A 22,360-nucleotide genomic window follows, 5' to 3' on the forward strand; every position below is an offset into this window, starting at 1 on the left:
TGAGAGGATGGAGATGATGATGAGGGGGACAGATGTGGAGTGAGAGGATGGAGATGATGAGGGGACAGATGTGGAGTGAGAGGATGGAGATGATGAGGGGACAGATGTGGAGTGAGAGGATGGAGATGATGATGAGGGCACAGATGTGGAGTGAGAGGATGGAGATGATGATGAGGGGGACAGATGTGGAGTGAGAGGATGGAGATGATGAGGGGACAGATGTGGAGTGAAAGGATGGAGATGATGAGGGGACAGATGTGGAGTGAGAGGATGGAGATGATGAGGGGACAGATGTGGAGTGAGAGGATGGAGATGATGAGGGGACAGATGTGGAGTGAGAGGATGGAGATGACGATAAAGGGACAGATGTGTATTCGGGGAGTGAAGGAGAAAGTGAGGAGGCTGAGGGATGGAGGCATCAGGAAGGGAGGAGGTTGTAGATTATAGAGGGAGGGAGTCCGCCCAGCCTTCCCACTCCCCCCTGCCTCCCCTGGGACATCTGCCTCTCAGCCTCCTGCCGAAGGATCTCTCACATTCAGATTTGTCTGCGCTGAGAAGAAGTACAGGCTGTGCGTCTCGTGGATGACACCGGACAGCGGTCCCCTGTGGGATATTCCGCCCTGGATACAGCGGGAGTGGGGACGGACGCCCTGCGCTGTTGCTGCGCTTCTTTTCTCTTCTCTGGGAGTTGTGTGTGTTGGTGGAGAGAGGAGCCCCCGTCTACATGTTCTCCATCCAGGATACGCTCTCCAGGGGGGCACTGAGTATGAAGGAGGAACCTATACCCACCGGATTGTCCTCCGTCCGATCCTGGATGCACTCCTCAGGAATAATGGACTCCAGCACCGCTGCACAGAGGTAGGTGACCCCCCATCACAGACAGGGACAGGTGACACACCTCATATGGGGAGGACCAGAGGATGGAGTATGGCCAGCATCGGATGCTGAGGAGAGGACTTTACAGAACTTCTATCACTCTGCCTGTATCCCACCACTGACCACAGACACAGCACTGGTTCCTGGACCTAGGAACACTGACACTGGGACCTATCCACTGACACTGGGACCTTTCCACTGACACTGGGACCTATCCACTGACACTGGGACCTTTCCACTGACACTGGGACCTTTCCACTGACACTGGGACCTATCCACTGACACTGGGACCTATCCACTGACACTGGGACCTTTCCACTGACACTGGGACCTTTCCACTGACACTGGGACCTATCCACTGACACTGGGACCTATCCACTGACTCTGGGACCTATCAACTGACACTGGGACTTATCCACTGACACTGAGACTTATCCACTGACACTGGGACCTTTCCACTGACACTGGGACCTATCTACTGACACTGGGACCTATCTACTGACACTGGGACTTATCCACTGACACTGGGACCTATCCACTGACACTTGGACTTATCCACTGACACTTGGACTTATCCACTGACACTGGGATCTATCCACTGACACTGGGACCTATCCACTGACACTGGGACCTATCCACTGACACTGGGACCTATCCACTGACACTGGGACCTATCCACTGACACTGGGACCTATCCACTGACACTGGGACCTAGGGACACTGACACTGTGACCCCAGGACTTGTCCCATTGACACTGTGACCCCAGGACTTGTCCCACTGACACTGTGACCCCAGGACATGTCCCACTGACACTGTGACCCCAGGACATGTCCCACTGACACTGTGACCCCAGGACATGTCCCACTGACACTGTGACCCCAGGACATGTCCCACTGACACTGTGACCCCAGGACATGTCCCACTGACACCGTGACCCCAGGACATGTCCCACTGACATTGTGACACTAGGACATGTCCCATTGACACTGTGACCCCAGGACATGTCCCACTGACACTGTGACCCCAGGACATGTCCTACTGGCACTGTGACCCCAGGACATGTCCCACTGGCACTGTGACCCCAGGACATGTCCCACTGACACTGTGACCCCAGGACAAGTCCCACTGGCACTGTGACCCCAGGACATGTCCCACTGACACTGTGACCCCAGGACAAGTCCCACTGGCACTGTGACCCCAGGATATGTCCCATTGACACTGTGACCTGAGGACATGTCCCACTGACACTGTGACCCCAGGACATGTCCCACTGACACTGTGACCCCAGGACATGTCCCACTGACACTGTGACCCCAGGACATGTCCCACTGACACTGAGACCCCAGGACATGTCCCACTGACACTGTGACCCCAGGACATGTCCAACTGACACTGTGACCCCAGGACATGTCCAACTGACACTGTGACCCCAGGACATGTCCAACTGACACTGTGACCCCAGGACACGTCCCACTGATACTGTGACCCCAGGACACGTCCCACTGACACTGTGACCCCAGGACATGTCCCACTGACACTGTGACCCCAGGACACGTCCCACTGACACTGTGACCCCAGGACACGTCCCACTGACACTGTGACCCCAGGACACGCCCCACTGACACTGTGACCCCAGGACAAGTCCAACTGACACTGTGACCCCAGGACATGTCCAACTGACACTGTGACCCCAGGACATGTCCCACTGACACTGTGACCCCAGGACACGTCCCACTGACACTGTGACCCCAGGACACGTCCCACTGACACTGTGACCCCAGGACACGTCCCACTGACACTGTGACCCCAGGACACGTCCCACTGACACTGTGACCCCAGGACACGTCCCACTGACACTGTGACCCCAGGCAACGTCCCACTGACACTGTGACCCCAGGACACGCCCCACTGACACTGTGACCCCAGGACATGTCAAACTGACACTGTGACCCCAGGACATGTACCACTGACACTGTGACCCCAGGACATGTCCAACTGACACTGTGACCCCAGGACAAGTCCAACTGACACTGTGACCCCAGGACACGTCCCACTGACACTGTGACCCCAGGACACGTCCCACTGACACTGTGACCCCAGGACATGTCAAACTGACACTGTGACCCCAGGACATGTCAAACTGACACTGTGACCCCAGGACATGTCCCACTGACACTGTGACCCTAGGACATGTCCCACTGACACTGTGACCCCAGGACAAGTCCAACTGACACTGTGACCCCAGGACATGTCCCACTGACACTGTGACCCCAGGACATGTCCCACTGACACCGTGACCCCAGGACATGTCCCACTGACACTGTGACCCCAGGACAAGTCCCACTGACACTGTGACCCCAGGACAAGTCCAACTGACACTGTGACCCCAGGACATGTCCCACTGACACTGTGACCCCAGGACATGTCCCACTGACACCGTGACCCCAGGACATGTCCCACTGACACTGTGACCCCAGGACATGTCCCACTGACACCGTGACCCCAGGACATGTCCCACTGACACCGTGACCCCAGGACATGTCCCACTGACACCGTGACCCCAGGACATGTCCCACTGACACCGTGACCCCAGGACATGTCCCACTGACACCGTGACCCCAGGACAAGTCCAACTGACACTGTGACCCCAGGACATGTCCCACTGACACCGTGACCCCAGGACATGTCCCACTGACACCGTGACCCCAGGACATGTCCCACTGACACTGTGACCCCAGGACAAGTCCAACTGACACTGTGACCCCAGGACATGTCCCACTGACACTGTGACCCCAGGACATGTCCCACTGACACTGTGACCTCAGGACAAGTCCAACTGACACTGTGACCCCAGGACAAGTCCAACTGACACTGTGACCCCAGGACATGTGCCACTGACACTGTGACCCCAGGAGAAGTCCCACTGACACTGTGACCCCAGGACAAGTCCCACTGACACTGTGACCCCAGGACAAGTCCCACTGACACTGTGACCCCAGGACAAGTCCCACTGACACTGTGACCCCAGGACAAGTCCCACTGACACTGTGACCCCAGGACATGTCCCACTGACACTGTGAACTGAGGATATGTTTCCCTGATGCTGAATGTTGGGATAGGTTCTCTTTGCCTTGGGGCAGGCAGACGGAGCTTTGTGAGAAGTTTTTGGTGTGGTGCTGTGATTATCGCTGTCAGCAGATGGATTGTCCCTCTAATAATGGGTCGGGATTCCAGTTGCTCCCTCATAGATTAGAGTTTGAATCTGTAACTGTGTCAGTGATAAGACTGTGTTATATCAGTGTCATCTCCTATTCACATTGTGTGTGATGTTCTATGGATCTGAGTCAATCTGTAACCGTACAACAGCAAGTCAGTGTCGGTATATCAGTGTGTTCGGGGTTAATACTGAGTCAGTGCCGGTATATCAGTGTGTTCGGGGTTAATACTGAGTCAGTGTCGGTATATCAGTGTGTTTGTGGTTAACACTGAGTCAGTGTCGGTATATCAGTGTGTTCGGGGTTAATACTGAGTCAGTGCTGGTATATCAGTGTGTTCGGGGGTTAATACTGAGTCAGTGTCGGTATATCAGTGTGTTTGTGGTTAATACTGAGTCAGTGTCGGTATATCAGTGTGTTCGGGGTTAATACTGAGTCAGTGTCGGTATATCAGTGTGTTCGGGGTTAATACTGAGTCAGTGCTGGTATATCAGTGTGTTCGGGGTTAATACTGAGTCAGTGTCGGTATATCAGTGTGTTCGGGGTTAATACTGAGTCAGTGTCGGTATATCAGTGTGTTCGGGGTTAATACTGAGTCAGTGCTGGTATATCAGTGTGTTCGGGGTTAATACTGAGTCAGTGCCGGTATATCAGTGTATTCGGGGTTAATACTGAGTCAGTGCTGGTATATCAGTGTGTTCGGGGTTAATACTGAGTCAGTGCCGGTATATCAGTGTATTCGGGGTTAATACTGAGTCAGTGCCGGTATATCAGTGTGTTCGGGGTTATTATTCAGTCAGTGTGTTCGGGGTTATTATTCAGTCAGTGCTGGTATATCAGTGTGTTCGGGGTTATTATTCAGTCAGTGCTGGTATATCAGTGTGTTCGGGGTTAATACTGAGTCAGTGCCGGTATATCAGTGTATTCGGGGTTAATACTCAGTCAGTGCCGGTATATCAGTGTGTTCGGGGTTATTATTCAGTCAGTGCCGGTATATCAGTGTGTTCGGGGTTATTATTCAGTCAGTGCCGGTATATCAGTGTATTTGGGGTTAATACTGAGTCAGTGCCGGTATATCAGTGTGTTCTGGAATCGGATCAGATTTCCGGTAACCATACAGAGAGGATGATGCACTTAATTCCATGTCGGGATGCAGTTGGATACTCACTTTGTTTTGGGATCATCTCTATATTGTAGATGATTATCATAAACCATTGTCACCGATATATACATGATATATTCTCACTATGATACACATATACAGTATGTCACAAAAGTGAGTACACCCCTCACATTTTTGTAAATATTTTATTATATCTTTTCATGTGACAACACTGAAGAAATGACACTTTGCTACAATGTAAAGCAGTGAGTGTACAGCTTGTATAACAGTGTAAATTTGTTGTCCCCTCAAAATAACTCAACACACAGCCATTAATGTCTAAACCGCTGGCAACAAAAGTGAGTACACCCCCAAGTGAAAATGTCCAAATTGGGCCCAATTAGCCATTTTTCCTCCCCGGTGTCATGTGACTCATTAGTATTACAGGGTCTCAGGTCTGAATGGGGAGCCGGTGTGTTAAATTTGGTGTTATCGCTCTCACTCTCTCATACTGGTCACTGGAAGTTCAACATGGCACCTCATGGCTAAGAACTCTCTGAGGATCTGAAAAAAAGAATTGTTGCTCTACATAAAGATGGCCTAGGCTATAAGAAGATTGCCAAGACCCTGAAACTGTGCTGCAGCACAGTGGCCAAGACCATACAGCGGTTTAACAGGACAGGTTCCACTCAGAACAGGCCTCACCATGGTCCACCAAAGAAGTTGAGGTCACGTGCTCAGCGTCCTATCCAGAGGTTGTCTTTGGGAAATAGACTTATGAGTGCTGCCGGCGTTGCTGCAGAGGTTGAAGGGGTGGGGGGGTCAGCCTGTCAGTGATCAGACCATACGCCGCACACTGCATCAAATTGGTCTGCATGGCTGTCATCCCAGAAGGAAGCCTCTTCTAAAGATGATGCACAAGAAAGCCCGCAAACAGTTTGCTGAGGACAAGCAGACTAAGGACATGGATTACTGGAACCATGTCCTGTATTCTGATGAGACCAAGATACACTTATTTGGTTTGTCAAGCATGTGTGGTGGCAACCAGGTGAGAGAGAGTACCAAGAGTACAAAGACAAGTGTGTCTTGCCTACAGTCAAGCATGGTGGTGGGAGTGTCATGGTCTGGGGCTGCATGAGTGCTGCCGGCACTGGGGAGCTACAGTTCATTGAGGGAACCATGAATGCCAACATGTACTGTGACATACTGAAGCAGAGCATGATCTCCTCCCTTCAGAGACTGGGCTGCAGGGTAGTATTCCAACATGATAACGACCCCAAACACACCTCCAAGACGACCACTGCCTTGCTAAAGAAGCTGAAGGGAAAGATGATGGACAAGCCAAGCATGTCTCCAGACCTAAACCCTATTGAGCATCTGTGGGGCATCCTCAAACAGAAGGTGGAGGAGCACAAGGTCTCTAACATCCACCAGCTCTGTGATGTCATCATGGAGGAGTGGAAGAGGACTCCAGTGGCAACCTGTGAAGCTCTGGTGACCTCCATGCCCAAGAGGGTTAAGGCAGTGCTGGTACATAATGGTGGCCACACAAAATATTGAAACTTTGGGCCCAGTTTAGACATTTTTACTTAGGGGTGTACTCACTTTTGTTGCCAGCGGTTTAGACATTAATGGCTGTGTGTTGAGTTATTTTGAGGGGACAACAAATTTACACTGTTATACAAGCTGTACACTCACTACTTTACATTGTAGCAAAGTGTAAATTCTTTGTTGTTGTCACATGAAAATGAAAAGATGTGAGGGGTGTACTCACTTTTGTGAGATATATACAGGTATATACAGTGCCTTGAAAAAAATATTTACACCCCTTGAAAGTTTCCACATTTTCTCATGTTACAACAAAAAATTTAAATGTATTTTATTGACATTTTATGTGATAGACAAAGTGGCACATAATTGTGAAGTGGAAGGAAAATGATAAATGGTTTTCAATTTTTTTTTTACAAATAAATATATGAAAAGTGTGGGGTACATTTGTATAGCGCCCCCCTGAGTCAATACTTTGTAGAACCTCCTTTCACTGCAATTACAGCTGCAAGTCTTTTTGGGGATGTCTCTACCACATCTAGAGACATTTTTGCCCATTCTACTTTGTAAAATATCTCAAGCTCTGTCAGATTGGATGGAGAGCGTCTGTGAACAGCAATTTTCACGTCTTGCCACAGATTCTCAGTTGGATTTAGGTCTGGACTGTGACTGGGCCATTCTAACACATGAATATGCTTTGATCTAAACCATTCCATTGTAGCTCTGGCTGTATGTTTAGGGTCGTTGTCCTGCTGGAAGGTGAACCTCCCCCCAGTCTCAAGTCTTTTGTAGACTCTAACAGGTTTTCTTCTAAGATTGTCCTGTATTTGTCTCCATCCATCTTCCCATCAACTCTGACCAGCTTCCCTGTCCCTGCTGAAGAAAAGCATCCCCACAACATGATGGTGCCACCACCATGTTTCACGGTGGGGATGGTGTGTTCAGGGTGATGTGCAGTGTTAGTTTTCCGCCACATATAGCGTTTTCCTTTTAGGCCAAAAAGTTCCATTTTGGTCTCAACTGACCAGAGCACCTTCTTCCACATGTTTGCTGTGTCCCCCACATGGCTTCTCGCAAACTGCAAACAGGACTTCTTATGACTTTCTTTCAACAATGGCTTTCTTGCCACTCTTCCATAAAGGCCAGATTTCAATTATCGGTAACTGTTGGCAGGGTAACTCTTTATAGGAAGGGTAACTGTCTATATGAAAGTTAAGTATCCTTAGGAAGGGTAACTCTCTAACAGAAGGGTAAATGTTTATAGGAAGGGTAACTCTCTATAGGAAGGTTAACTCTTTATAGGAAGGGTAACTCTTTATAGGAAGCGTACCTCTTTATAGGAAGGATAACTCTTTAGAGGAAGGATAACTCTCTATAGGAAGGATAACTCTTTAGAGGAAGGATAACTCTCTATAGGAAGGATAACTCTCTATAGGAAGGGTAACTCAATAGGAAGGGTAACTCTTTATAAGAAGGCTAACTCTGTATAGAAAGGGTAACTCTTTATAGGAAGGGATACGCTCTATAGGAAGGGATACGCTCTATAGGAAGGGATACGCTCTATAGGAAGGGATACGCTCTATAGGAAGGGTAACTCTCTATAGGAAGGGTAACTCTCTCTAGGAGGGGTAACTCTCTATAGGAAGGGTAACTCTCTCTAGGAGGGGTAACTCTCTATAGGAAGGGAAACGCTCTATAGGAAGGATAACTCTTTATAGAAAGGGTAACTATTTGTAGGAAGGGTAACTCTTTATAGGAAGGGTAACTATTTGTAGGAAGGGTAACTCTTTATAGGAAGGGAAACGCTCTATAGGAAGGGAAACGCTCTATAGGAAGGGAAACGCTCTATAGGAAGGGTAACTCTTTATAGGAACGGTAACTCTTTATAGGAAGGGTAACTCTCTATAGAAAGGATAACTCTTTATAGGAACAGTAACTCTCAATAAAAAGGCTAACTCTGTATAGGAAAGATAACTCTTTGTTGAAAGGGTGATTCTCTATAGGAAGTGTAACTCTCTATAGGAAGGGTAATTGTCTCTATGAAGGATAACTTTCTATAGGAATGATAACACTCTGTAGGAAGGGTAACTCTCTATAGGAAGGGTAATTGTCTATAGGAAGGGTAATTCTGTATATTATTAGATTGTAAGCTCTTCTGAGCAGGGCCCTCTTAATCCTATTGTATTGTATTATAACTGTACTGTCTCCCTTTTATATTGTAAAGCGCTGCGTAAATTGTTGGCGCTATATAAATCCTGAATAATAATAATAATAATATATGAAGGATAACTTTCTATAGGAATGATAACACTCTGTAGGAAGGGTAACTCTCTATAGGAAGGGTAACTCTCTATAGGAAGGGTAATTGTCTATAGGAAGGGTAATTGTCTATATGAAGGATAACTTTCTATAGGAATGATAACACTCTGTAGGAAGGGTAACTCTATGGGAAGGATATCTCTCTATCAGACTATCAAACGTTGTACTATCTCTGCCTACAATCAGAATCTTCCTCTGCCTCCCCTAAGCCGCTGTGAAGAAGCTCATCACTATAGCTGAGCCAGCGGGCTGTTTACACCGAGGACGGAGCGAGATGCGACACGTGGGCTCAGCAGCAGAAGATGTATGTTCGGAGGATGCCGGGGAATCCGGGAAGGGACTGATTCATAAAACGGAGAAAAGAAAATGAGAATAACACGGATTTTGGATGGGGATCGTGATTGGCCAGTGTGGGCTACAACTCCACATTGCACACCCATTTGATTCCTATGTGTTTTATGAATTAATTACCGTATACAATATACCTGCAAAGAATCAATGTTATCTCTACATACTTTCAGATTCCAAATGTCATTTTCTAGGATATTATGGGAATGGGTAGCTGTGGGAGATTAATGGGGGTTCTCAGTACTTACCTGATTAGTTATAGAGATGCTCAGACAGGCAGAAGGAAGGAGACTGGGACTGTATGTCTGTAAAGGGGCATCACAAAAGGGTCTATTTGAAAAAAAAAAATTGTACTTAACACACATTTAGTTTGGTTGTCCAATGAGATACGGAACATGTTGCATGACGTATTTTATATATATATATATATATATATATATATATAAAATATCTAAAATGACAATATAATATAACAAATATAAATGTATAAAAAAAAATTTTTTTTGATTATTATATTAATATTATATATAAAATGACAATATAATATAAAAAAAAATAACTGTTATATAATTATATATATAAAAAAAAAAAATATATATATATATATATATATATATATATATATATATATATATATATATATATATTAGACAGATATATATATAATATAGCAGGGATATGCAATTAACGGACCTCCAGCTGTTGCAAAAAAAGTCCCATCATGCCTCTGCCTCTGGGTATCATGCTTGTGGCTGTCAGAGTCTTGCAATGCCTCATGGGACTTGTAGTTCTGCAACAGCTGGAGGTCCGCTAATTGCATATCCCTGTAATATATATATATATATATATATATATATATATATATATATATAGTATATATGACCAGCATTTTTCCCTTTCTAATATAATGGATATATACTTTTTTTTATTAATATTATTATATACACATATATGTTTTTGTTTGTTTTTTGTTTTTTTACAATAGCATAAAGAATACTTCTACAAAAAAATACCATTGTGCTGAGTCCAGAAATGTCAATCTTTTCTGATCTTGCAGTAAAGCGTTGAAACAAATCCTTCCATTTAGCCAATACAGGCAGTACTATTTCTCCCACTGCACCTAGTTTAGTGATGTCTACTTTATCCCTACATATGTACTTCCTGGCCTGTATTGCTTGCATTGTACGGTGCTGCTGCAGTAGATGGCGCTATATGAATCATAATGACGGGTAGAGGTAGCACACAGCATTGTGGAACACTATAAACCATGCACAAACCACTTCTGCATTTGATATTTCTACTGCCATTGCCGAGTAATCAGCAGTGGTAATATTATACATTTTTCCTGCTTTCTACCTAATTTTTCTGTCACTGCAGCAGAGAAAAAAAAAAATTTTAAACATGGCCGAGTGAATTCAGTACCTCGTCAAAGTGTGGAGACTCTGTAGAAACACATTCCCAACATAGGGAACTGCTGCATTTCATGTATTTCCTTTTGGACAGGTTCTCTTTAAATTTATGTTCCGTAAAAAAAAAAAAAAAATGTGACTAGGATATTCTGAGCCTATCTATCTATCTATCTATCTATCTATCTATCTATCTATCTATCTATCTATCTATCTATCTATCTATCTATCTATCTATCTATCTATCTATCTATCTATCTATCTATCTATCTATCTCATACAGATCAACCTTTCTCAACCAGACTTCCTCAAGAGGACATTTTTCAATTATCACCTAGAGCATTCTTCCCAAGGAGTATTTTATCCAATGACCCCAGGTGAAGGAGGCCCTTCTTATGATCACTAATAAAAGGGCCCTTCTCCCACTGACCACCAATGAAGGGAGCATTTTCCACACTTTCCGTCTCTCAATGACCACCAATATAAGTGGCTGCTTCTTCCAATGACCACCAAAATAAGGATAATGTTTTCCACCAATCACCGGTGAAGGGAGGCCTTCTTCTAATGGCCATCGGGATAAGGGGGGTCTTTTTCCAATGACCAACAATCACAGGGAGGTCCTTCTCACAATGGCCAACAATCATAAGGGGGTCTTTTGTCCAATGACCACAAATATAAGGGATCCTTCTCCCAATAACCACCAATATAAAGGGTGACAGGTTTCCCAGAAGCCACACATCAAGTCAAAGACTGCTGTGTGATAGTAAATGGCAGTCTCAGCCGAGACCCCTGCCAGGCCATGCCCCCAACGTGTTCCCAGCTGAGACTGCCATTCACTATCACACAGCAGGCTTTGACTTGATGTGAAGCTTCCGGGAGACCTATCACTCTCTACCATTGACTGGAGCATAGACGAGCTCCCTTCCCAGCCAGCACTCACAGCAGTGGGCACAGGGCTTCATTCCCATTCAGCCAGAGCGGCTCACACACATATCTTTGTTCGCTACAATATAAAGTGGTCCTTCTTCTAATGACCAGCAATATACAGTAAGGGGGTACTTTTTCCAATAAGCACCAAAATGAGGACATTTTTTTCCACTGTTCACCAGTGAAGGGGACCTTTTTCCATTGACCATTATTATAAAGACTATTATTTCCACTGATGACCAGTTAAGGGGGACTTCTTCTAATGACCACCAAAATAAGGACAATTTTTTTTTTCCCACTGATCCCCAGTGAATGGAGGTCTTATTCCAATGGCCATAAATGTAAGGGGACCTTCTTCGAATGACCACCAATATAAGGGAGTCCTTCTCCCAATGGCCACCAATATAAGGGGGTCCTTCTTCTAATGACCACCAATATTAGGGGGGCCAACTCCAAGTTACCACCAATATTAGGGGGCCCTTCTTCCAATGACCACCAAAATAAGGACAATTTTACACCAGTGAAGGGGAGTCTTTTTTCTAATGGTCATCAATGTAAGGGGCTATTATTCCAATGACCACCAATATAAGAGGGGCCTTCTTCCAATGACCACCAATATAAGAGGGGCCTTCTTCCAATGACCACCAATATAAGAGGGGCCTTCTTCCAATGACAACCAATATAAGAGGGTCCTTCTTCCAACTACTGCCAATATAAGGGGGTCCTTCTCCCAATGACCACCAATATAAGGGGGTCCTTCTCCCAATGAATACCAATACAAGGGAGTCCTTCCAATGACCACCAATATAAGGGAGTCCTTACGATGACCACCAATATAAGGGGGTCCTTTTCCCAATGACCACCAATATAAGGGAGTCCTTCTTCCAATGACCACCAATATAAGGGAGTCCTTCTCCCAAAGACCACCAAGATAAGGGAGTCCTTCTTCTAATGATCACCAATATAAGGGGGTCCTTTTTCCAACGACCACCAAAATAAGGACAATTTTTTTTCCACTGATCACCAATGAAGGGAGACCTTCTAATGGCCATCAATGTAAGGGGCCCTTCTTCCAATGACCACTAGTATAAGAATGCCCGATTCCAATGACCACCAATATAAGGGGGTCCTTCTCCCAATGACTACCAATATAAGGGAGTCCTTCCAATTACCACCAATATAAGGGGGTCCTTCTTCCAATGACCACCAATATAAGGAGGTCCTTCTTCCAATGACCACCAATATAAGGAGGTCCTTCTTCCAATGACCACCAATATAAGGAGGTCCTTCTTCCGATGACCACCAATATAAGGAGGTCCTTCTCCTATGACCACCAAACCAAAGGGGCATTTTTATTTTCTGGCCATTATTAACATTTTTTTTCATTGTATTAATACTACAGAAAATGATTTTGTCATGTACATCCCTAAGTCTCATACTGTAAGTACTCCACATTCCTTATTCTTTTATTCATTCTTAGGTCTCGGCTTGCCGTTCATGCCCATGAACCCAGAGCTGTAGATACTGTAATTATTATCAGGGGTTCCCTTAGACCTGGAAGTTATTTCAAGGGTTCCTCCATGTTAAAACAGCTGGGAAAGGCCGGAGTAGAGTATAGTAGAGGAGTTCTTCATACTGCAGAGCTCTTCTGGAATGTTCCTGTGAATCCGCCCGTGTTTCTCACCAGTTACAGTGACATGTCCAACATCTGGCTTCACTCAGTGCATCATTAATTTCCCTTTAATTGTCCGGCCTACTGACTGCGGGAACATGTGTGCCTGTAATACGCTCGTTACCGGGAGCGCTCTTTGCGTGTCGACACATTTTACAATAAACAGACTTTATTAATTAGTGAAGAGCAAGCAAACACATGTTCATTAGGGTGTGCAGGGTGTCCGGCCTTGCTCACCAATTAGACGGTTCTTACAACGAAGATATTGCAAATGTTCGCACAAGTCCGAAGATAGAGGGTCATAAGCAGGCTCAGATCTCATATCATCCTTGGAATTAAGTCTTAATCAATACTCATGGAGCATCATTGTATTTCTCTTGTCTCTGGAGCCGGATTGAGTTTGATCTTTGCAATCCATCTACAACTACATTTAGGATGAGCAGTGGTTTGGACCTTGGCAGGGTCTTCTATACACAAAATCCTTGAAGATTTCCTCCCTCCTTCATGCTTGACCAAAGCGAGATTCCCCATAGGACAATAGCCACAGCTGGAAACCAGAGGAGGGGGGGCGAAGTGAGGGAATGAGAGGGAGCGTTACAAAATATTTTGTACCGAAAAAGTGGAAACGATCAATGTCTACAACCAGCAAATAGCAGGAGATAAATCCAGTTTTCATAAAAGGCCGACGTATTAGTAAAATATTGCATGCCTGAAATTTTTAGAATTTTGCATTTAAAGAAAACACCATTTTTTTTTATTTTGCATATAAAAAAATGTGAATTTTTTTTATTTTGAGAAACATTGTAATAAAAAAAATGTACATTTTTGGATTTTGCATAGGAAATATTCTAATTAAAAGGTGTACATTTTTGGATTGTGCATATGAAATTTTGCAAAAAAAAGTGTACATTTTTTGGATTTTGCAAAAGAAACTTTGCAATAAAAAATTTGTAAATTTTTTTGATTTTGCATGAGAAATTTTCTAATAAAAATGTAAATTTTGGGATTTTGCATAAGAAATTTTGCAATAAAAATGTGTACATTTTTGGGATTTTGCTTAAGAAATTTTTCTAATAAAAATGTGTACATTTTTTATCAAAAAAGTGGATTTGCATAAGAAAAATTGCAATATAAATGTGTACATTTCTGGATTTTGCATAAGAAATTATGCAAAATCCAAAAATGTACACATTTTTATTTGAAAATTTCGTATGCAAAATAAAAAAAAATGTACACTTTTTTATTGCAAAGTTTCTGATGCAAAATCCAAAAGTGTACACTTTTTTGGTAGAAAACTTCTTATGCAAAAGCCAAAAATGTACACATTATTTTTTGATTTTGCATATGACATTTTCAAATAAAAATCTGTACATTTTTTGCTTTTGCATAAGAAATATTCTACCAAAAACGTGTACACTTTTGGATTTTGCATCAGAAACTTTGTAATAAAAAAGTGTCCATTTTTAGATTTTTGCATTAGAAATTTTGCAATAAAAATGTGTTTTTTATTTGAAAATTTCATATGCAAAATCAAAAAATAAACACATTTTTATTGCAAAATTTGTAAAAATCAAAAATGTACACTTTTTAATTGCAAAGTTTCTGATGCAGAATCCAAAAGTGTACACTTTTTTGGTAGAAAATTTCTTATGCAAAATCCAAATATGTACACATTATTTTTTGATTTTGCATATGAAATTTTCAAATAAAAATGTGTACATTTTTGGCTTTTGCATAAGAAATATTCTACCACAAATGTGTACACTTTTGGATTTTGCATCAGGAACTTTGTAATAAAAAAGTGTACAATTTCCTATGCAAAATCCAAATATGTACACATTTTTATTTTGAAAATTTCATATGCAAAATCAAAAAATGAACACATTTTTATTGCAAAATTTCTGATGCAATAATCAAAAAAAATGTACACTTTTTTAATTGCAAAGTTTCTGATGCTAAATCCAAAAGTGTACACTTTTTTGGTAGAAAACTTCTTATGCAAAATCCAAAAATGTACACGTTTTTATTCGAAAATTTTGTATGCAATATCAAAAAATTAACACGTTTTTATTGCAAAATTTCTAATGCAATAATCAAAAAAGTACACTTTTTTATTAGAAAAGAAATTGTGTGCATTTTAGGATGTAATAAAAATGTGCACATTGTTTTGATTGCACATAATTTTGCATAAAAAAAAAATGCTATTTGTTGGGGGATTTTACATAACATAAAGTGAAAAAAGTCAGCTCATGTTTTGCAGTGAACAAAAAAAAATTAAAGTGAGATGTATTCTGCAAAACCGATTGAACAACATTTATATATATATATATATATATATAATATATATATATATTTTTTTTTTTTTTAATTTTACTGTCACGCTCAGTCCTTGCAAAACTATTCCAGTGCAAAAATACTCCCTGGTTTTCTTGCTTGCACTGCAGGTCTGGGATCTAGTGATGGATTATCAGTAGTTGGTTGTGAATAAATCCAGCCAATGAATAGTAACTGTCGAGTCGTTTAAAAAATGTTTTAAACAGCTTTTACCCAGGATTTATACATTTTTATTATTTAAAAAAAATGTGAATGCTGGGTGAAATTTGGGTGAATTATTGATGACAATGTTTATAAATTTCATAAATAATTATAAATTATAAATAATTAAAAATTAAGTGTTAAATGTGGACATTTGCACCTGTGTGGCAGCAGCTATGTTGGCTGTCCACTAGGAAATGGAATATAGTATGTATAGGGGGTGCCCAGACTTTTGCATTTGACCACACACAGGCATATCAGAGGATCAGGTTTCATCTGTCTTTAGGATTTTCTGGTTATTTGTTTTATTGCTTTTATACTAAAACCACCATCACTGTTACCATCACTCTCAATGTTGTTACTACACAGCTTTTTTTTTAGTAACACCCTGAGCTCCAGTTTTCAATTTTTCCAGCTCCGCTCCTATCACATTGGTTTGATCTCCCTGTAAGCCGTTTGGGATCTCCTGCCACATCCATTCCGGCAGTAATGCTCAATGTAATAAACATGTTCCTCTGTACATGTATCCATCTGTGGAGGAAAAATCATTGAAGAAAATAATCATTTTTACCATTGTGGTTTTTGCTGCTATAGGAAATCTTTTTTTTTTGTAAAAAGGAAAGTTTGATTCATGCTTAAAATTTTTTTTGTTTGTTTTTCTTCAGATTTTTTTTTCTTCGACAAGAGAAATGAAAAAAATACATTGCACATGTGTCTGAGCGAACATTTTGACGGATCGTTACAAAAAAATCATTGTCAGGAAGCGGAGAGTTTGGTTCTTGTAGCTGAGCAGAGAAATAAATAAAGAGGGAACTGTGAGCGGGATCTTTCTTTTTTATTGTTTACTGAGGTATTTATGTGAGGATGTCAGAGTCTTTACATCTCCTGACTGTCAGAGTAAGGTCAGCCAGAGGAGTCCTCGGAGTATGGTCAGCCAGAGGAGTCCTCAGAGTGTGGTCAGCCAGAGGAGTCCTCAGAGGATGGACAGCCAGAGGAGTCCTCAGAGTGTGGTCAGCCAGAGGAGTCCTCAGAGTATGGTCAGCCAGAGGAGTCCTCAGAGTGTGGTCAGCCAGAGGAGTCCTCAGAGTATGGTCAGCCAGAGGAGTCCTCAGAGTGTGGTCAGCCAGAGGAGTCCTCAGAGGATGGACAGCCAGAGGAGTCCTCAGAGTATGGTCAGCTAAAGGAGTCCTCAGAGGTTGGTGAGCCAGAGGAGTCCTCAGAGGATGGTCAGCCAGAAGAGTCCTCTGAGGACTCCTCTGGCTAACCATCCTCTGAGGACTCTTCTGGCTGACCATCCTCTGAGGACTCTTCTGGCTGACCATCCTCTGAGGACTCCTCTGGCTGACCAACCTCTGAGGACTCCTTTAGCTGACCATACTCTGAGGACTCCTCTGGCTAACCATCCTCTGAGGACTCTTCTGGCTGACCATCCTCTGAGTGTGGTCAGCCAGAGGAGTCCTCAGAGGATGGTCAGCCAGAGGAGTCCTCAGAGTGTGGTCAGCCAGAGGAGTCCTCAGAGTGTGGTCAGCCAGAGGAGTCCTCAGAGTAAGGTCAGCCAGAGGAGTCCTCGGAGTATGGTCAGCCAGAGGAGTCCTCAGAGTAAGGTCAGCCAGAGGAGTCCTCGGAGTAAGGTCAGCCAGAGGAGTCCTCGGAGTATGGTCAGCCAGAGGAGTCCTCAGAGTAAGGTCAGCCAGAGGAGTCCTCGGAGTATGGTCAGCCAGAGGAGTCCTCAGAGTATGGTTAGCCAGAGGAGTCCTCAGGGCCCTTCATCGATTGTTAGGAAGAATTTCCTTCCTAAAATGGAAAGTATTTACAAGTCAGAAATCCAAGAAACAAACACAAAAGAATATGGTAGAGCACACGGGTCTTGTAATAGAAATAAGATGATGTGTCTTATTCTTTGGTGTGATAGATAAATGGATAGATGGATGTATAGAAAGATAGATAACAGATGGGTAAATAGTAGGATGGATGGATAGATAGATAGATAGATAGATAGATAGATAGATAGACACATAAATGTATAGATGGATAGATGAAAGATAATAGATTGGTAGATGAATGGATAGTAAGATAATAGGTTGGATAATAATTGGTAGGAGGATGGATAGGATAAAAAGAAAGATAATAAATGGGTAAGTGGAAAGATGGATAGAAAGATAGATGATAGATAGAAAGACAAATGTATAGATGGAAAGATTGACGATGCGTGGATGGATGGAAAAATAGTAGTTGGGTAGATGGATGAATAGAGAGATAATAGATTGGTAGGAGGATGGATGGGTGAATAGAAAGATAATAGATGTGTAGGTGAAAGGATGGATGGAAAGATAATAGATTAGTAGGAGGATGGATGGATGGATGGAAAGATAATAGATGGGTAGGTGAAAGGATGAATGGAAAGATAATAGATAGGTAGGTTAATGGATGGATGAATAGATGGATGCAAGGAAAGACAGTAGATTGGTAGCTTGATGGGTGGATGAATAGCTAATGGGTAGATGGTTGGACAGAAAGATAATAGATGGATAGGTGGGTGGATGGATAAATAAAAGTAAAGATATTAGATTGGTAGAAGGATGGATGGACGGAAAGATAATAGATGGGTAGGAGGATGGATAGATGGATGGAAAGATAATAGATTGGTAGGAGGATGGATGGAAAGATAGTAGATGGATAAGTGGCTGGATGTATAAATAAAAGTAAAGATAATAGTTTGGTAGGAGGATGGTTGGACAGAAAGATAATAGATGGATAGGTGGGTGGATGGATAAATAAAAGTAAAGATAATAGATTGGTAGGAGAATGGATGGATGAAAGGAAAGATAATAGATGGGTAGGTGGGAGGATAGATGGAAAGATACTAGATGGGTAAGTGGAAGGATAGAAAGATAATAGATGGGTAGGTGGATGGATAGTTAGATGGAAGGAAAGACAGTATATGGGTAGCTTGATGGGTGGATGAATAGTTAGCTGGTTGGACAGAAAGATAATACATGGGTAGGTGGGTGGATGGAAGAATAAATGGAAAGATAATAGATGGATAATTGGATGGATGTATGGAAAGATAAATGATGGGTAAATAGAATTATAGATAATAGATGGATAGATAGAAAGACCGATAATAGATTGTGTGAAAGACCCAACCAGGACAGGGGCTTTTGAATGGGACTGCAGGGTGGCCTTTTGCCTACTGACTATGGGCCCTGGCTTTTGAGAGAGCAGATCATTAATTGTCAGAGGGAATATGGTGACCCTCCTACAGACTGGGTTGGAGAAGCTCCTTCACTTGGGACTGAAATATGTATCAATAATCTATCTCAAGAAATCTATGAAGATAAATGAATTCCACCTTTTTTAGACTGCTGTAACATTGTATAAGGTTCCTACATGATGGGATTAGCCTTGTGTCAACTCTACCTCATTATCTAAGTATTGTGTGATGTTTTGCGTAATATTTGGTTTAATTGTTCATGTGGTGACTGACCTACTTTTGAAGTGTATAAAAACCTGTATTTCTGTACAACAAAGAGTTCCAGTTTGCACCTAAGCTAGTGTTGTCTAGTACTTGGGTGCAATTCCCAGCTATAATATCTGGTTCCAGGCTGGAGGAAGCTATATCTTGACACAGGCGTCCAAGCTGGGTGTTGGATGGTTCCGTCTCAGATGGGTAGATAGAAAGACAGACAGATATATTAAAGATAGATGATAGACCTCACCATATATGTCTGTAGAGAGGATGTGGTACACTGCATCCTCTGTTGGTGCTGTATGAACCAATCTTGCTTACTTACAGGGATACAGACTATCCAGAGTTATATGAGTCTATAAAATAAATCAGACAAGAATATTCATATTTTAGTTGTACTTCTGAACAGTGTTGAGTTGTCTGTGTATCCCCGGCTCTGTTTGGTCCGTGTGTCCCTGGCTCTCTTTGGTCCATGTTTTCCCTGGCTCTCTTTGGTCCGTGTGCCCCCGGCTCTCTTTGGTCCGTGTGTCCAGGACTCTCTTTGGTCTGTGTGTCCCCGGCTCTTTTTGGTCCGTGTGCCCCTGGCTCTCTTTGGTCATTGTGTGTCCCCGGCACTCTTTTTGGTCCGTGTGTCCCCGGCTCTCTTTGGTCCGTGTGTCCCCGGCTCTCTTTGGTCCGTGTGTCCCCGGCTCTCTTTGGTCCGTGTGCCCCCGGCTCTCTTTGGTCCGTGTGCCCCCGGCTCTCTTTGGTCCGTGTGCCCCCGGCTCTCTTTGGTCCGTGTGCCCCCGGCTCTCTTTGGTCCGTGTGTCCCCGGCTCTCTTTGGTCCGTGTGTCCCCGGCTCTCTTTGGTCCGTGTGTCCCCGGCTCTCTTTGGTCCGTGTGCCCCCGGCTCTCTTTGGTCCGTGTGTCCAGGACTCTCTTTGGTCTGTGTGTCCCCGGCTCTTTTTGGTCCATGTGTCCCTGGCTCTTTTTGGTCCGTGTGCCCCCGGCTCTCTTTGGTCATTGTGTGTCCCCGGCACTCTTTTTGGTCCGTGTGTCCCCGGCTCTCTTTGGTCCGTGTGTCCCCGGCTCTCTTTGGTCCGTGTGTCCCCGGCTCTCTTTGGTCCGTGTGTCCCCGGCTCTCTTTGGTCTGTGTGTCCCCGGCTCTCTTTGGTCCGTGTGTCCCCGGCTCTCTTTGGTCCGTGTGCCCCCGGCTCTCTTTGGTCCATGTGCCCCCGGGTCTTTGCGGTCCGTGCATGTCCCCGGCTCTCTGTGGTCCGTGTGTCCATGGCTCTGTGCAGTCTGTGTGTCCCCCAGCCCTCTGCAGTCTGTGTTTCCCCAGCTCTCTGCAGTCCGCATGTCCCCGGCCCTCTGCGGTACGTGCATGTCCCTGTGTGTTCCTGTGTGTCCCCGGCTCTCTGCGGTCTGTGTGTCCCCCGGCTCTCTGCGGTCTGTGTGTCCCCCAGCTCTCTGTGGTCCGTGTGTCCCCATCTCTCGCCTGTACATCTCTTGCTTTGGGCAGCTGTCCATGCAAAAAAAATTACATTGTGGCTTGGCAGCTTCACAGGTTGATTGTTAATGTAACACAGGAGGGGAATAGTTGTAATACATCAGTGAATAATCCCCTCCTGTGACAGGTAGAATGATATACAGATTTTTAATAAAGTGAGGGGGTGATGGGTCATTGCTGATAGCAGTTTGAATGGATTGGAGCATTGAGGAGTACAAGGGTTACTAATAAAATCTCTGCACACTACTACAAATACATATCTGGGTAACCGGGTAAGGGAGACACTTGGTTCCTGCAATGCTCGCAATGGAATCAACCAGAAGAGATTACACTTTAATGCCCCCCCCCCCCCAGGCAGATCAATAACTTGTGAATATATTTTTAGAATTGTGTAGAATTGTGGGAAATCAACACACATTGGTGGGTCAAACAAACTCCATGCAGGTCCTTACTGAGGGTATTCTGCCCCCCCCCCCGATGACCCAGTAAAGGGAAAATGCCACTGGTTCAGTGGGGCACATTTTTTAAAGACACAGAGATATAGGATGATTTTCAATACTTCTTTTCAAAATGAATATAGCTTCCCTCCACCCGCTCGGCTTTTTGCAGAGATGTCCCAAGCCGGATCTTCTTCCTAATTAAAGAAGCATCATCAAGAGCTAATAGTGAGGGATCAATGCTCTCCTGAGTCTGTACTTACTGGCAATGATTCTCATGGGGTGGGGCAGTCTAGTAGCTGGCCCAAGGCATCATGGGAGATTCCCACGCTGTTATAGGTAATCAGTTCATTCAATAGGAAGCTTCAATGTAACTTTATTTTCAATGTACCACAACTTTTATTGTTGAATGAAGGAGGTTTTCCTAGATCCAGTCCCTACTCCTCCATGAAAGATTCAGTTCCCTTATAAGTTCCCTGCAGCTGACTACGTTTTTTTTTTAAACATGTCTAATTGCAGATTTTTTGTTTTTTTTCAAGTAACAATACAAGTTGTGCTTTGGCGTATAATGTCAAAATAGCATTGATGTAATGTTCTCACATTTGTAACATCATTTGCAGTATGATAATACATATAGAGTGTGTGGGCCTAGTATATAAGTACTTTTGGTTGGAGACACGGTGAGCCAAAAGTGATCCAAGAAAGTATGGACCTGGAAGAAATGATGGGCCAAAAGTAATCCACAAACGTATAGAGAATGGAGAAACGGTGATCCAAAAATGGTCCAAGAAAGTATGGGCCTGGGAGAAATGTTGGACCAAAAGTAATCCAAGAAAGTATAAAGATTGGAAACATGGTGAGCCAATAGTAATCCGAGACAATAAAAAGGTTGGAGACATGCTGAGCCAAAAGTAATCCAGGAAAGTATAAAGGTTGGAGACAAACAGAGGCAAAAGTGATTTAAGAATGTATAGAGGTTGGATGGAGACCTGGAGAGCCAAAAGTGATTTAAGAAA

The 22,360-nt window shown here is 43.6% G+C and overlaps 1 protein-coding gene across 2 annotated transcripts in view; it reads left to right on the forward strand.

Moving 5' to 3' along the window:
• The first annotated feature begins 529 nt into the window (after positions 1-529).
• LOC141130534 (transcription factor COE3-like) overlaps positions 530-22,360 on the forward strand; it is a 207,475-nt gene continuing 185,644 nt past the window's right edge. For both annotated transcript variants that reach the window (XM_073618142.1, XM_073618143.1), the window contains exon 1: positions 530-858. In XM_073618142.1, the coding sequence (XP_073474243.1) occupies positions 725-858 (134 nt within the window). In that variant the 5' untranslated portion in view covers positions 530-724. The remainder of the gene's footprint in view (positions 859-22,360) is intronic.

The sequence above is a fragment of the Aquarana catesbeiana genome, linkage group LG01, assembly GCF_042186555.1.
Source record: "Aquarana catesbeiana isolate 2022-GZ linkage group LG01, ASM4218655v1, whole genome shotgun sequence".
Classification (NCBI taxonomy): domain Eukaryota; kingdom Metazoa; phylum Chordata; class Amphibia; order Anura; family Ranidae; genus Aquarana; species Aquarana catesbeiana.